Consider the following 18,121-nt stretch of genomic DNA (forward strand, 5'->3'; position numbering starts at 1 on the left):
AAAAATACTTTGGAGAAATCCGGCAAACGTAAACTGGGGCTGAAGTCATGGCCGATTTTAACGCCAAAAAACTGTCCTCCGCTGCGGGTGACCAGACAAATGCGTCCTTCTTAAGGAGCTCAGTTAATGGTCCCGCAATGGATGCATAATTCGCAATAAACCGTCGATAATACCCTGTAAGGCCCAAGAATCCCCTCAACTGTTTTAAGGATGCAGGGATCGGCCAAGCCACCATGGCTGCAATCTTCTCCGGGTCGGCCCTCAACTGGCCTTCCGCGATCAAGTGGCCCAAGTATTCCACCGTGGTGCTGCAAAAAACACACTTGGACATTTTTACGAAAAACTGATTAGATTTCTGTATGGTGAGTACCTCGTGCAGGTGGCGCACATGAGACTCCAAGGTGGGGCTGTAGACCAAAATATCGTCAAAAAAGACAATAACAAAGAGGCGTAGCAGGGGCCTAAAAATCGCATTCATGGCCGACTGAAATGTAGATGGAGCATTAGTCAAATCGAACGGCATGACCAGGAACTCGAAATCGCCGTCATGCGTCCGAAAAGCTGTTTTGAAAATGTCATCCGCGTGCATCTGAATCTGATGGTACCCGGATCGCAGATCCAACTTTGTGAAAAAACGTGCTGATCCCAGCTCGTCAAACAGCTCATCCGAGGTGGGTATCGGAAAGTGATCGGGTACCGTTGCCATGTTCAGGGCTCGATAATCAATGCAAAACCGAAACGTGCCATCTTTCTTTCTGATAGGCAAAACCGGGGATGAAAACGGGCTCTGACTGGGGCGAATGACGCCCGAGGCTAACATCTCCTTCACCTGCCTCTCGATCTCGTTCTTCTGAAAGTATGGGTAGCGATACGGCCTTACATTATTCGGTTTTGAATTTGGGAGTAAGTGTATACGATGGTCGAAAGGTCGTGGCGGCGGCATCCCCGTCGGAGCGTGAAACACTGCCTCGTGGGATCTCAAAACCGCCAACACCATGGGATCCAGGTCGTCCGAAAATTGGGTGGTTCGGCAGCAGCCCCCTGATACTCGTCCTCGGGGACCGAAATCAACTCGAACGCCTTAGCCTCGCCTCGAAGTGATAGCAAGCTCGTGACAGCCTTGAGGGACACCGGCTGAGCTTTCGGTGTGGTCACCCTCAACGAAATTGGTACCCCATTGCGCATAAACTCCAGCGTCCCTTCCACAAAATCGCTAGTTACACGCCTCAACGATTTCAGCCACACCAATCCAGAATCACTTCTGGCCCATGTATCGGAAGTATATGCAAATCAATCAAGAACACGTGGGATTGAATCACTATCCGCATCGGGAGGCTAGCGTGTGAGCAAACCAACGATTCTCCGTTGCCCACATACACTCTGAATGGTTTTACAGCCGTTAAAGGAAGTGATAACTGCTGCGCCACTCTAGGATGCAAAAAATCGTGAGTGTTGCCCGTATCGACCATAATGGCAACGGGGTCAGCGCCAATTGTACCCTGCAATTCCATCGCCTCTGGTCGTTGTTTCCCATCCAGCGCAAAGATGTGGGAAAGGTCCACCGTTATCACCTCCGGGTCCTGCTGCTCAGCCAATGCCTCTGGTTCCTCGACTTCGTCCTCCACCTCTCCTCCCATATAGGCCCAAAACGGTTGTTTGCAAGCATGGTCTGGGACCCACTTTTCTTGGCAATAAACACAAAGGCCGCGCCGTGTGCGATCTGCTCTCTCTGTTGCGGTTAGGTGGATAACTGGCAGTTTCGCGTAATTGGGGCCTCTGGCGCGAACAGGTCTGGTCGTTGGCTGGAGTTGCTGCTGTGGCTGAGATGATGATGCCGGCATTGGACCTTTCTGCTCTCTGGAAGTCCAATTCCGTCGCTGGAAACCCGGTTGGGTTGGTGGCTTCTCCACGCTCCCATCAAATTCAGTAGCGAGGGCCATTGCAACCGCCACCGAACGCGGGTGTTGGTGTTTAACCTGGAATCGAACAGGCTGCTGGAGACCAGCCACATAAATAGGTAAAAAAGTAGATTCCGGAACGTTTGGGATTCGATTCCGCATAGACTCAAAGGTCGCGTTGTATTCTGCCAGAGAACCCGTCTGCACCAATTTGGCTATCAAACCCAGGTAATCCTCAAAACATTGCGGATCAAAACGACACTGGGTTGCTAGCGCGATAGTTAAACACCCACTCTGCCGCTTGATTCTCAAAAAGCATTACCACATAATGTAGACGATAGGCCTCGGGCATCATCAAATGGTCAAAATAGTATTGGATTCTGGCAATCCAATTAACAGCATCCGACCCATCGAAACGTGGTGGCTTCATCTTCACATCCCTTGGTTCCTCCCATGCCCGATGGCTCCCATTATTGTTCCACGCTGGATTATCCCACGAAGTCGGTTGACGAGCCAAGGGTGCCACCATCCCCTGGTTGCCCCCCGGAGGCTCCCAGCAATTTCCCTGGCCTGAACCCGCGCGCCATCTGCTGACCAGACCGTCACCATAGCCAGGTGCAGAAAAGGTGGGCATAAACGATCCGAGCGAGGGAATCCCTCCAGTCGCGCCCGCGGCTGATCCCGGTTGCTCCCACCGATGAGATGATGTAGAGGCCGGCATGGTCATCACCACTGATTGGGTAGGGATTGAGAGAGGCGTCGAACGAGGTAGGGAATCGGTAAACCAGTGCGAAGGAAGTCCAAAAATCTGCTCCGGCGCCGATCGCGGAGGCACTAAACGCCGATCAAAATCATCCATGCGAGTCTCGAATCTCGCTAAAGAAGCCAAAATATGCTCGAACGTTGTTGACACCGGATTCGGGCCCTGAATCGGCGTACCAGATGAAACAGGTGCACTGATTGGCGAGATAGTCGACCGAAACAATGGTAACCCATCCGATCGAACGGCATCAGAAGTGATAGCGTCCATGAGTTCAGTGAAAGCACTAATTTGTTAAGAGTCTTCCTCTCAACTTGATGCCGTTAACAGAAACAAGAAGTCCCGGGAGGCGGAATCCCGTCGACAACTAGGGTTTGTGGCGATAAAATAAAGAAAACAGAAAAGTATGCGAATTCTCGATACTCTTTTATTAATTTCAGCGCCTATTTATAATCTAAGGACCCTAGGGTTGGTTCGACTTACGGCCCGGGAAAGAACCAACAAAGAAAACCCGGAACGGAGCTTATAAATTGCTCGACTCAAAAGTTCCAAATAATAATAATAAAACAAAACAATAAATTCAGAAAATAGCAATAAATAATCCTATTCTATTCCACGCTTCATTTAGAGACAAAGTCTCCAAATCTAACAGGTGGCCTTGTTCTTCTTCTCGGCTTCCCCTGTTTACTCGCCTCCCTTGGCGACGGTCTTCCCCGTTCCACCATGTCGCAATTCAGCTCCGGCGCTTGCGGCTCCTCGACCTCCTCTTCCTCTATGACGGTCCGGCGCTGCTCCGTCTGGATTGGAGGGACTACCATATCACGGCGCGACACCGAGGTCCGCATGACAGCGGCGACACCACGCAAAGTGTAGGACGAGAGAATGGATGAATGAAATCTTAGTTGTCTAAAATTGAGAAAGATTTAAAAAAAAAAAATAAGAAATGAGACAATTCTTCAGCGATTTCAAGATATGATTACTCCATCCGTCGACCATTAGAAGTCTCATTTCTTGAAGGCACAAGTTTTAAAAAATGTTAAGAAAAGTGGGAGAAAAAAAGTTAGTCCAATTGTATATATTTTTAAATGAAATGTGAGTGGAATGAGTTAGTGAAATGTGAGAGCCTATTACCTTTACAGCAAAAAGGAACCGGGACTCCAATTCGCGGACGGACTAAAATACTCCCTCCGTCCCACATAATTTTACACACTTTGACCCGGCACGGGTTTTAAGATATGTAATGGAAAGTGAGTTGAAATAGTTGGTGGGATGTGGGTCCTACTTTTAAAGTATTAGTTTTATAATAAAATGTGAGTAGGAATGAGTTAGTGAAATATGGGTTCCACTACCAAAAATGGTAAAAGTGAAATGAGTAAAATTATGTGGGACGGCCCAAAATGGAATACTAGGTAAAATTATGTGGGACGGAGGGAGTAAAAAACAAGACTCCTATTCGCGGACAAGGGGTATCATCTAGTGTGTCGTAAAAGTTATACAGACATAATTTGTAAAATTAAATATTTTAATACAATATGTTTTAAAAAAATATCAGCCCCGGCTTATTTAATTTTCTGGTTCCGTCACTGGGGATGATGGTGCAACGGCAGCGGCTCGTGAGAAGCCAAGAGAGAAGGAAAGACTTGATGGAGGGAGAATTATGAAGGGATAGACGGAAACGGAGATGGCGACTGTTTGATAAACATCGTACAACAGCGTATCGCATCGCCGGGCTTGGCCGGACCGTGGTGATGGTCTGGTGCTGTTCCGAAGCGAGACAGCAGCAACAACTCCTGCTGCATCGCCACATTGGCGGTGGTGGTGCTGTGTTTAGCCGGCGACATCGCCACATTGAAGGTGAAGGGAGATGTCGGCTAAGGGAGCAGCGGCGCCTGCATCGGTTGCGAATAGTAGCGACGAGCCCAGCCGAACAGCCGAGCAATGAGCAGCTGATAGTGACGGGCGAAGGGTGATGGGAACTCGTCACGAATCAGGCAGCAGCTCGGTGGATGATGAGGCAGCACCATGAACGGAAGTGACCACCGGGGCGCAAACACGAAATCGACGGTGCTTGATAATCGACGGAGAGGGAGCAGAGGGAGAAATAGACGAGAGAATTGATAGATGAGAAAAGATGAATGTCTTGTTGCTGTTTGGCTTTTAAAATAAGTTGCACTCATTTTTTTTTACTCTTAAGATTACTTATTTAGAAAAAAATTCTATTGGGTTGCTGCATGTATTATTATTATGGGATTTTTTAGAATATGGAACAAGTTAGAAGAGATAGTTGATGGATGAGAGTGTTTTGGGAGCTGGGGTTTGTCGAGAGAGTGAGAGATTGGAGATGAAGGATTAAGCGAGGAAGTTAAGAATGTGGGCTTTCTTAAGATTGCTGTTGAATCACTTGAGAGAATTAAAAGAGAATAGAAAAGAGAAATATGCAGTACGTTAGTGCAATTGGGAATTTTGAAGGAAGACCGACACTTCTCTTTTGAAGTTGGGGATGAATTTCTTTTTGGGTTAGTGAATTAATCAAGGAAGTTTTGATCTGAAATTTTAATTAGTTGGGCTGCTCGGATAATTGTTTGGACTAGACTTTGAACGCGAGAATGAATACGCGAATAGCCGGCCGACGTCGTCAAAGACGCCTCGGCGGCCACGAATATCAAAAGAGAGATGAAGAAGACATTCTAATGGCATGGGAGAAAATTCGGAATTTCCTAAATAAGATCGATGGGTAACATTGAACATCTCGTAGGATCATGCCTTCCAATATATTTATTTTCTCAAGATTGATGTGCACTTTAATTGTTTTTCATAAGGGTTTCCTTCGCACGAAATTTAAGGACTTGATCGAGACGTAAAGTTAAGGAATTTTCTAAGCTATTGAGGCGGCCTTTTCTATCCTACATTATTCTGTGGGCTCTATAACATAACTCTTTTTATCTTCAGAGATATGAATATGGTGATATAAGAGTGGTTTAAATGTTATGTCATGTCATATTCTTCTGTGGTTTAAATGTTATGTCATGTCATATTCTTCTGTTTTGAATTTCCTATCTGATTGTGTACTAGGATGTACTAGACTTTGATGGTTAACGAATTCGGATCTAACTACGGTTTGAGCCCCTACTTAGGCTAGTGCACTGATAGGGATCGTGAGCCGCCTTCTAGGTCGTCCGGTCCAATGTCGAGTTTGTGGCCACATTCTCGTTTCACACGATGGTTTAGATATATGATGGATGATGATGATGATGATGATGATGATAGTGGTTGCGCAACCATGTTTTTACAACGGAAACGATTTTTCTGTTTCTCGGCATTATAAAGTAAAACCCGAGTTTCGCTCAGTGATGGTTTAACATAACTTTATTGATGAAAATATTTTTGGCATGAGTTCACATTGAGTGAATCAAGTACTCAGCCCTGCACATGTTTTCCCTATGTGCAGGTTGAGACGTGACGAAGACGGAGAATGTTGTGCATTGGGACAAAGACCGTATTCAATAAATGTTTCGACTGCTATTTTGTCTTCATACATAGTAGCAGTAGTCAACTCTCAAATGCTTCCGCTACTCTAAGTTTTAAACTCTAAGAGCATCTCCAAAGGCGGACGTCCCAGCGGGTGTCGGACCGGCGTGCCGGACGTCCGTCGGCGACGTCCGCCATAAGGCGTGAAGATGACGGACACGGACGTCCGATGCGGACACGGGATATCTGTGGCATACGCGGGACGTCCGTCGTGACGGCGGGCGGACGTCCGCCATTGTGGCATACCGACGGACGTCCCAATGCGATTTTTTTATTTATTTTTCTTATTTTTTGCAAACTCTATATATACGGCTCGATGAACTTCATTTCATTCGCACCACTTGTTTTAACAAGTTTCTCTCTCTCTCTACGTTTCTTTTATTATTATGGAAAGTGGTAGTGGTAGTGGTAGTGGTGCGGGTGATAGTGGTGCTGGTGACTGGTGCCAGATCGTTAAGGATGAGCTGCAGGCCGTTACGTCTAGGGAGATAAATCGGGTGTTACAAGCGGCCATGCAGCAGCAGCAGCCAGCGGTACCTCGACCCATCCATCGTCGAGCTATAGTACCTCGGGACCACATCACGGCACACCATCGGTTGTATGCGGACTACTTTGCTCCACAACCGCGGTTTGGGGACAACTTATTCTGGTGACGTTTTAGGATGAATCGTCCACTTTTTCCGGCAAAGTCTCTCGATGTTGCAGAAGTGTACTTGTGCCCTCCAACAACTTGCTATTGGGCAAACGGCTGACCTCTTCGACGAGTATTAGCATGTGGGTGAGTCAACTGGAATCCTATGTCTCAAAAATTTTGTGTCGGCATTCGTTCTGCTTTCGGTGAAGAATTCCTTCGGGCACCCACCACCAAAGATTATCAATGGTTGCTTCATCTTCACGAAACAGTCCATGGATTTCCCGGTATGCTTGGCAGCATTGACTGCATGCATTGGAAGTGGAAGAATTGCCCGAATGCTTGGAGGGGCCAACACTTAAGCAGCCGCAAAGGCGGCGGCCCAAAGCTTATCCTTGAAGCGGTCGCCGACTATTGCCTATGGATTTGACATGCATATTTCGGTGTTACCGGATCCAACAACGACTTGAACGTGCTCTATTCTTCACCACTCTTCAATGATGTCTTGAATGGTGTAGAACCCGTGATCGACTTCAACGTCAACGTAAATCCATACCACATGGGGTACTATCTCGCCGACTTTCGTGAAAATGCTCAACGATCCGCAAGACCCGTAACGGGTTCTTTATTCGCAGCGTCAACATGCTACTCGGAAAGATTTTGAAAGTGCTTTAGGGGTCTTTCAAGCCCGATTTAACATTGTGAAGACCTTGGCTCGGCTCTGGTACACAAAGAATAGTGTTGACATCATGTACATGTGTATTATCTTGCACAACATGGTTATAGCTGACGAAGGACCGAGGGCGGCTAACTTTTACGACTAAGATGAAGCCGGAAGCTCAACCGCAAGATCTCCCCCACGCCGAGGTGTGCATACGATCTTGCGCGAGAGGAACGAAATAAGACACACAATGCGCGATACCAAAACCCACATTGAGCTATAAGAAGACCTAATCCAATACATTTGGGCGAAATTCGGCCACGAGCAGTAGGTTTTTTTAATTTTACAAATTTAATTATGTGAATTTTAATATTCAGGATTTTTATTATGTAATTTTTAATTTTTAGGACTTTAATTATGAATTTTTTATTTTTAGGATATTAATTATGTAACTTCTAATTTTTTAGTAATTTGTAATAGTATTTCAGGTATTTTTAATACATTTTTATATTGTGAAAATGTTTTTATTTAAATTGAATAATAGAATGCTGGGACCCGTGAGCATGCTCTTGCAGAAGAGCATAGATGTGGGTGTTGTGCTCTTGCCAAAGAGCATGGATGTGGATGCTCTTACCAAATGTCCGGCTCTAGTGATCACCCCACCGAATCCCGCGGATGGAACCACGAATGGATCGACTCATCGATATTCCCAAATCCGGATACGGATTTCTCGCCCCCTCCTCGAACCCAATGTTCACATATCCCGGGTGGCTACAGGTCGTGCTCGGTGGACGAGCAAGATGCCGAGGGTCAATACGGATGGGCTCCCAAAACTGGCACATGAGGAAGTGGCCAGACGCCACCAGATGGTGGTTTCGACTGAAAGGGTTGGCAGAGGAAGCGTATATAAATCGATTACATAATACTCCTGATCTATTTAGCAGATTATTTAGACAAATTCTATTCGCGCAATAATCACATGTATCATGCTCATAACTCAAATAAATCATGCTTTAAATTAATTAAAACCTAAAACATGTTTTTCTACGGTTTAGCTATTTTACCTTGATGATTCTCCAAAGAATCGAAGATAGCTAGCGCCTTCTCCACGTGAAGATCTTCAGTACTAAACCACGGATCTTCTGTCTGGTTCTCGGACTGCAAACTGAAATCAGGGTGGGCTGATCTCACTAGTATACTAGGACTTAAATAAAGAAGACGGAAAACCTATCTCACGGAGGAGAGAAAATCGTCCTTCTTCTATGTAGAGAGGGGGACGAAAATTTGATGGAAAACAAATGTATTTTATGTCTCCTTTATTCTCATATTTATATTAAGTCACATATTGGGCACTCTCCATCCAAATCCGAAATTATAAGTACTTCGAGTTTCCATTGCTTGATATTTATTTCCCGCGCTTAAGATAGAAACATCCATTAATTAATTATTGTCTGCTATGGAATTAATTAATTAATATCTTATTAATTCCAAGAGTGGACTCAACAATAAATTCTTATTTATTATTCATAGAGTAATTAAACTCCAACTAGCTAGGTTCCGAAAAATAAAACCTTATTTCAAGCTCCTCTTGAGGATGTTATCAAACGAGACTCACCTCGCGCACGATTTAACATAATAGCAATCCTAGCACCGCAAGATATTAATCACCACTACCCAATATACCAGGCTTATTGGGTTGCGAAAAACCCGCACCATTTGGTAAGTCAAAGTAGTGCATAATCAATACCGTATACTCAATGCTAACGTACATTGATTAAGAATCAATAATTTACAAGACCTCGTCTTTCGGTAGATAGCATAAAGACATGTCTCACTGTTAGATCCAATTCAGTGCTATACCACACCAATGTCATCTTATTTCAGTAAGGCTTAGAAATAATCGGACTGATATTGCAATCTATCACGGTAGGTAGTCTAAGCCTATCTAGGTTGTGAAATTCTTCTTTTTCTTTGTTTAGAACTGACCGTGTTACCTAAAGTGAACGATGCCCACAATCGGTCTACTAAAACAAAGACTTAAACTTTGTTAAGTTACTTATACATTTAAACATATAATTAACATCCATTAAATGTAAAACATAACAACATTATGAAAAAATAATCTGTTTATCCCTTTGGAAAATAAAATAAGAGTTTTAACAGTATTCAACCACTTGAAAGGTGATTTCTAGTATACAAACTCTAACAATCTCCCACTTATACTCAAAACAGCTTTCGAGTATACAAAAAAAATGTGCACTACATCTAATTCTCCCACTTATACTGAAAGCGAGTTGAGGTCTTGAGCGAGTCGAACTATATATCTAATGATATGATACTTCATCTCTATGTGTTTGCTCGCGTTGTGAGCTCTTGGTTCTTTTGAATTTGCCACAGCACCAGAATTGTCACAATCAATGGTGATGCTCTTGGGAAAATTCGTAACCACACCTAAGTCCATAAGGAAGTTCTTGAGCCATACAACCTCCTTTGCGGCCTCCGAAGCGGCCACATATTCGGCTTCCATGGTAGAGTCTGCAATGCATTTCTGCTTTACACTCTTCCAAATTACGGCTCCACCACCTAAGGTAAACATATATCTAGAAGTAGATTTCCTCGAGTCTTGATCGGCTTGAAAGTACGAATCGGTATATCCCAAAGGACAGAGCTACTTTGCTTTGTAAACTAGATCGAGTCCTTAGTCCGTTTAAGGTACTTGAGTATGTTCTTTCTTACTGCAGTCCAATGTCCTTGGCCCGGATTTGACTGATATCTTGCTACCATGCTAACAGCAAAGCAAATATCAGGCCTTGTACAAAGCATAGCATACATGAGACTACCAACTGCCGAAGCGTATGGTATCCTTCTCATCTCTGCTATCTCAGATGTTGTCTTTGGACACATCACTTGAGATAAATGGATGCCATGTCTAAAAGGTAAGAAACCTTTCTTGGCATCTTGCATGCTAAAATGACTAAGTACAGTGTCGATGTAAGGTTCTTAAGATAAGCACAACATCCTCTTCTCACGGTCCCTTAGGACCTTGATGCCTAGAATGTGTCCCGCGTCTCCCATATCCTTCATCTCGAACTGGTTTGACAACCACGTTCGTAGTGATGACAACATCTTTTTATTGTTTCCAATTAGAAGAATATCATCTACATATAAAACTAAGAACACCACATTCCCCTTCTCAACCTTCTTATACACGCAGCTCTCGTTAAGGCACTTTTCGAATGCAAACTTATGAACAGTTTGATGGAATCACTGATTCCATGATCTAGATGCTTGCTTGAGGCCATAAATGGTTTTCTTAAGCTTCCATACCATGTGCTCTTTGCCCTTGACGACATAACCCTCGGGTTGTTCCATGTAGATGGTCTCCTCAAGACTACCGTTCAAGAACACAATCTTAACGTCCATCTGCCACACATCCCAATCCATATAAGCTGCTATAGACAAAAGAATCTGGATCAATTTGAGCATGGCCAACGGGGAGAAGGTCTCGTCGTAATCGATACCTTCCTTTTGGGTGTAACCCTTAGCCACTAGTCTTGTCTTAAAGACTTTAACTCGTCCACCGGGTCCACATTTACGTTTGTATATCCACTTGCTCCCAATGGAAGTACAGCCTTCGGGTAGGTTAGAAAATCGTAGACGACTTTGTCTATCATAGATTGTAGTTCCGAATCCATTGCTCTTACCCATTCGCAATGATCGACATCCGCCTGCGCCTCTGCAAAATTCCAGGGATCTAGTACATTGATGTCCGAGGAGTGATCCATAGATTCTCCCAAACCAATGTACCTGTCGGGCTCATGAGAGACCCCTCCACTGCGGCGCGGCACTATAACATTAGGAGTAGAAGTTGAAGGTTCGGGAATTGGTTGTACAATTGGCACTTGTTCTTGGTTAATGGAGCTTGTGACTAAAGTGAGCTCTTCTAGAGCCACCTCACTGCTGGGTTTATGATTCATAACAAAGTCTTCATCTAAGAATGTCGCATGAGTTCTCACAATGACTTTCTTGTCTCAGAGACTATAGAATTCATAAGCTTTCGAACATTTGGGGTAACCTATAAACAAACATACCTTTGTCCTTGAGTCCAGCTTAGTTGGATCCTTTTCCAAAACATGAGCTGGACACCCCCATATCTTGAGATGTTCTAGATTGGGCTTGCGCCCATTGCACAACTCATATGGAGTAGCAGGAACAGATTTTGACGGTAAATTGTCTAATATATGACTCGCAGAAAGCAAGGCATATCCCCAAAATGAAATAGACAGTCGTGCATAACTCATCATCGATTGGACCATGTTTAACAAGGTCTTGTTCCTTCTCTCAGCTACGCCATTCTGCTGGGTTGTGCCTGGCGCAGTCAGTTGGGATTCAATTCCCTCTACCGATAAGTAGTCCAAAAACTCGGCACTTAGGTATTCGCCTCCGCGATCAGATCGCAGGCTTTTGATACGTTTTCCATGATGCGTCTCCACATAAGCCTTAAACTCTTTGAACTTGTCAAAAGATTCAGACTTAAAGCGCATCAAATAAACATATCCAACTTTCGAGTAATCATCAATAAAAGTGATGAAATAGTGAAGTCGCCTCTTGCCTCAGTTGACATTGGTACACACACATCAGTATGAACGAGTTCTAGTACTTCCTTAGCCCTATTTCCTTTCACCCTAAAAGGTCTCTTAGTCATCTCGCCTTCTAAGCAGGATTCACATGTGGAAAATGACTTAGTATCTAGACCTTTAACAAGGTCTTGGTCCACGAGAGTTTGAATCCTTCTTTGGTTGGCATGACCAAGTCTAAGGTGCCATAAGTACGTTTCGTTCATTGAACTCGAAGGTTCCTTTCTGTTCTTTGAAATTTTCGATGCATTATTGAGTTCTAATTTGCGATTATTAAATTATGTAGATATGATTGTGTACAGATTGTTTTCCATGATACCACGACAGATATAAGAACCATCTTTCTTAATAACACAACTGTCATTAAAAGAAATCGAATATCCATCAAAAATCAATTCAGAAACTGAAATTAAAGTTCTTCTAAAAGAAGGTATCAACAAAACATTCTTCAAATAAAAAATCTAACACTACTAAAATGCAAATAAACGTGTCCCACTGCTACGGCCGCCACTTTAGTAGCGTCGCCCAGCGGGACCTCGATCTCACCATCATATAGCCGTCTTGTCACCTACATTAGGTCAGGATCAAACAAATATGATCAGTTGCTCCAGTGTCTATAACCCAAGTATGAGATGAAGTCGAAGTCAAACATAACTCGACAACTAGAGTTTGGTGCATACATGTAGCCTTACCCTTTTTGGGGAAGTCTGGCTTCCAATGCCCCTTCTCACCACACTTGAAACACTTTCATGTTTGCTTCTTGCCTAACCTCCTTTTCTTCTTTCCCTTAGCTTCCTTAGCTACGACCTGGTTCGTCACTTTCCTCTTTCCTGTGCCAGGCCTAGGGCCAGATGAACGATGTGTCGAACTAACCATCGCAGCCTTAGCTTGGTTCATGAGATCCTCTGCCGACTGAAGTTCAGTCAACAACTCAGCCAAGGTGTAGTTTCTTTTGTTCATCTCAAAGTTGAGCTTGAACTAATGAAAGCTAGGGGGCAGACTCTGAAGGATGATAGTAACTTGGGACTCGGCATCAATGACGCCTCCCAAAACCTCAATTTGATTGAGGTGGCTCATCATCTCGAGGACATGGTCCCGCACAGAAGAACCTTCCTTCATAATCTTAGCCATGATACTTCGAAAGGCTTGAGACTTAACCGTTCGATTCTGAGTACCAAAGAGATTCGTGAGATTTTGCATAATCTCGGCGGCAGTCGCCATGGCAGCATGTTGATGTCTAAGCACTGTTGACATGGAGGCCAATATATAGCACTTAGCCATCTCATTTGCCTTATGCCACCGTTTGTGCGTATCTCGCATTGCATGCACGGCATTAGCTTCCGGCACTGGAGGCCGTGGAGTAGTGAGCACAAACTTGTACTCATCAGCCGTGAGAACGATGTCCAAATTTTTTTTCCATTCTATGTAATTTTGGCCCTCGAGTTTGTTTTCTATAAGAATTGCAGAAAGTGGATGGAGTGACATTTTAACGATTTAGTTTGCATTGCAAAACAGAATATTTACTATTTGTCATAAACTTATGTAATGAAATTGAAGAGATTAACCATAAAACTCAAATTCTCACAACTGTAAAATTAAAATTTTATACCCTCAAGAAGAGGTCAATACACATTAAAATTTTAACATTTTTGCTGGTCACAACACCGACGAATAGTCCAGAGACCGCAACACGACATGGCCGCCAAATGTTGCCTAAGCACGACCATCAGATTTAGCATTACAGAATCTTGTTTCTACAACCCACTCCCGTAACAATGTTCATGGATTGATAACTAGACCAAGCTATCTTGTAAATTCTGTTTGGACTTCTGAAACTTGTAATTTCTTAGGATTATTGTCCCCACAGCATGGGTGACGATAATATTGGAAACTACTTTCTAGTCCATACTATTTATATATGAGAAGAACAACCTATACGAACTTGCTATTTCTTAGGATTATTGTCCCCACAGCATGGGTGGACCAATCGATAATTGACTGGATAATTAAAACTTTTATAATCTTTTAAACATATTATTAAAGGATAATATATTAATTACTAAAGTTTAATCCATATTCATGCCTTCTATAAGATGTATCTAAAATAATTAAATTATTTATATCTTGGACGGACATGAATACATAAACTTAAATTAATTCCTTATTAAGATTGAGAAGAGAATAATATTATATTATTTAATAAAATCCTACATATCTATCCTTAATAGGATTCTAGATATATAATCATTAGGAAACTATTAAATTATTCTAGATATATAATCATTAGGATTCTACATATCTATTTATTTCCATAGATATATCAATAATCTAAATATTCCTAAAGTCTAGTGAAATCTTCCCAAAATACTTTATTTCCATTAAATAATAATATTTTTAATGATATCTTTTAATTTAGGAATTAAATAATTATTTAAATATTCCATCATCGATATCTCGTCGGTCGTGGTTGACACGAATCAACACCGACGAAGATCCGCCGGGATACTCTCGCCAGAACGGCGAGTTCGCCATCCAGCTATCTCCGGCAGCCGCGTGACGGCGCGCTGCTTCCTTTCTCCCACTCCGTCGCAAATGCGACGACTGTCCCTCCGTCGACGTCAGCCTTTGCGCGGCGACCGCCGCACTCTTCCGGCGATCTCCCTTCACTGCCGTTTGTCCTCGCCAGAACCAGACGCCGCCAGCAGTGTCGCAGCTCTCGGTTCAGGGATCGACTAGGGTTAGGGCTTAGGTTAGGGTTAGGGTTTTTCCTCCATGGATCAACCGCCGCTGCTCTTGGACGAGCAGTGATCAGGTCTGCCTAACAGCGCCGCCGACCGCCGCCAGGAAGACAAGCCCCTCGGGCACGCCGGCGGCGTGGACTAGCCCAAGCTCGTTTTCACGTCGCCGAGCAATCGCTCCGATTCTCCCACTGTTTGGCCGCGATTTTCTGGGTTATTTCGGGACCGGCGGTCCCACCGGCGGCACGCATGAGTCCATCCTCGTCCGCGCGTCGCCGGTCGATCGCCATCCCTACTCCCACTTGCTTGACAACCCTACTCTGATCGCATGTAGCGCGATTCGTCTCGACGCACGCGCTGACAAATCGCACGTCTAGTGCGTTCGAAAACCTATCTCACGGAGGAGAGAAAATCGTCCCTCTTCTATGTAGAGAAGGGGACGAAAATTTGATGGAAAACAAGTGTATTTTCTGTCTCCTTTATTCTCCTATTTATATTAAGTCACATATTGGGATATTTATTTCCCGCACTTAAGATCCATTACTTAATTATTGTCTACTATGGACTTAATTAATTAATATCTTATTAATTCCAAGAGTGGACTCAGCAAGAAATTCTTATTTATTATTCATAGAGTAATCAAAGTCCAACTAGCTAGGTTTCGAATAATAAAACCTTATTTCAAGCTCCTCTTGAGGATGTTATCAAACGAGACTCACGTCGCGCACGATTCAACATAATAGCAATACTAGCACCGCTAGATATTAATCACCACTACCCAATATACCAAGCTTATTGGGTTGCGTAAAAACCGCACCATTTGGTAAGTCAAAGTAGTGCATAATCAATATCGTATGCTCAATGCTAACGTACATTGATTAAGAAACAATAATTTACAAGACCTCGTCTTTCAGTAGATAGCATAAAGACATGTCTCGCTGTTAGATCCAATTCAGTGCTATACCACACCAATGTCATCTTATTTCAGTAAAGCTTAGAATTAATCAAACTGACATTGCAACCTAGGTTGTGAAATTCTTTTTTTTTCTTTGCTTAGAACTGACCATGTTACCTTAAAGTGAACGACGCCCACAACCGATCTACTAAAACAAAGACTTAGACTTTGTTAAGTTACTTATACATTTAAACATGTAATTAACATCCATTAAATGTAAAACATAACAACATTATGACAAAAATAATCTGTTTATTCATTTGGAAAGTAAAATAAGAGTTTTAATAGTATTCAATCACTCAAAAGGTGATTTATATTCTACAAACTCTAACACTGATCGTCCCTTTGTGCCACCTCCACCCTCCACCAACTCGTTGTGGGCTTTTTTGCTCAATCCAATATGGCCGTTACGTCTTGGATGACTCCCGAACAACTTGATTCAACATTATGCAATGATACGAGCTATCCGACAAACATTGGGAATACCGCCATCGGGTAGTCTTCTTTAAATTTCCATGGATGTATTTTTAGGATTTAATTATGTAATTTTTAATTTGTAGGATTTTAATTATGTAATTTTTAATTTTAAGAACTTTTATTGTAATTTTTAATTTTTTAGTAATTTGTAATAGTATTTCGGGTATTTTTAATGTATTTTAATATAGTGGAAATGTTTTTAGTAATTGCAGCATTTAAATTGAATAATAGAATGGCGGAACCCTTGCATGCTCTTGCGCAAGAGCAGGAAGTAAAAAATGAATAAAAGTTGATCCAAGCCCACATCTATGCTCTTGCCAAAGAGCATGTATGTGGATGCTCTCAGAGCATCCGCATCGGTGCTCGATGCTAAGAGCAGATGATACGCTCGGATTTTGCACTGTTTTAAGGCTCTTATTTGGTCTGTTTTCAATGTCTAAATCGCAATTCATGTCTATATTTGGCATATTTGATCTATTTTGGTATTTTGACATATTTTGTGAGAATTGTCATATTTGAGCTGAAAAGATAGGAAAAACTCGAAGATAGAATTCTGGAGTATAAACTGTGCTAGGGTATTGTAGTTGGAATTTGTATAACCATAACTGTGAATGCGTATCCCTGGAATTCTCTTATCCCGTGTATTTTACCTTTAGTTTTAGTTGCAATTAACTATTTACTGCTTTTAATTCTCTTGTTTTCAAAAGTTTTCATATAAACCATTGTTTCTCCAAATAGTAAAAGAAGCTTAGTAGAAGGTAGCCAGTCGGTGATATTATTCCTCGTGTTCGACAACCCGGTACTGACCTCTAGCTAGACTAGATCTACCCTGTATAATTGCAGGTATTTTTAGTGCTGATAAAAAGTGCATCAGCAGACGTCGTGCCATTGGCACGGCGAGTACCCTGCTCTGAGCATTGAGCACCGCCGTGCCGAAGAGCAGGTTGACGAGGCGCTGCGTGATTCGTCAACGGCAATGCCATTGGCTATTTTCCTTTTTTTTTAAAAAAAAAAATCGAATAATATAATAAAAATTAGATTTAAATTAAAAAAATATATATTTTCCCACTTTTCAATAAAATATATCCTTTTTTCTTCACTTTTAATTTATTTTTCATTATTTTGACCCCAAAATCCACATTTTTATCTATAAATACCCCTTTTTTAACAGAAAAAATAACACCACACTACACTAAACGATTCTCTCATCAATATATTTTTCTCTAAATTCCCACTCTTTCTCTCTTGCAAAAATGTCCGGCTCCGGCGATCACCCCTCCGACTCCCGCGGATGGAACCATGAATGGTTCGGCGAATCGCCATTCCTTTTGCCGGATACGAATATCTAACCCCCTCCTCCTACCCAAGGTTCGCAATTCCAGGTGGCTACCGGCCTTAACCGGTGGACGAGCAAGATGCCCCCTTGGGGCAATACGGGTGGGAGCACCTTGACGCCACTGTTGTACCAAAATCCAGAGGGCACTTCCGGCAGTCGCGGCGCTCCTGCTTGTGGTGTCCGTCTCCGTACTTGTGGCAATACCGGTGACCCCAACGTCCGTACCCCGTACACTCCGATAGAGGAAGGAATTGATCACATGACAGTTAAGTGAGAATGCTAGAATTAAGCTATAAGTTTTGGAGGTACAACTATACCTCTTGTACCCACATAGGTACACCACTGGTTATCATTTCCCAAAATAGAAGGGAAACCCACAACGAACGTGCCATCTATCATCTATGGCTATGCACATTCTTTTACCTAATCTCACAAGCAAATCACGGTCACGAACAATAAATTACTCCCTCCATTTCATAGTAGTGGAGACATTTCTTTTC

At 42.9% G+C, this 18,121-nt stretch overlaps 1 protein-coding gene across 1 annotated transcript; it reads right to left on the minus strand.

Moving 5' to 3' along the window:
• Positions 1–10,742: 10,742 nt before the first annotated feature.
• Positions 10,743–11,794, minus strand: LOC125209535. Its single transcript, XM_048109134.1, has 3 exons — positions 11,570–11,794; positions 11,286–11,503; positions 10,743–11,091 (listed from the first exon to the last, which is right to left on the minus strand). The coding sequence occupies exons 1-3, from the start codon at positions 11,792–11,794 to the stop codon at positions 10,743–10,745; spliced, it is 792 nt and encodes a 263-aa protein (XP_047965091.1).
• Between the last annotated feature and the right edge of the window lie 6,327 nt (positions 11,795–18,121).

The sequence above is a fragment of the Salvia hispanica genome, chromosome 3 (assembly GCF_023119035.1).
Source record: "Salvia hispanica cultivar TCC Black 2014 chromosome 3, UniMelb_Shisp_WGS_1.0, whole genome shotgun sequence".
Classification (NCBI taxonomy): Eukaryota; Viridiplantae; Streptophyta; class Magnoliopsida; order Lamiales; family Lamiaceae; genus Salvia; species Salvia hispanica.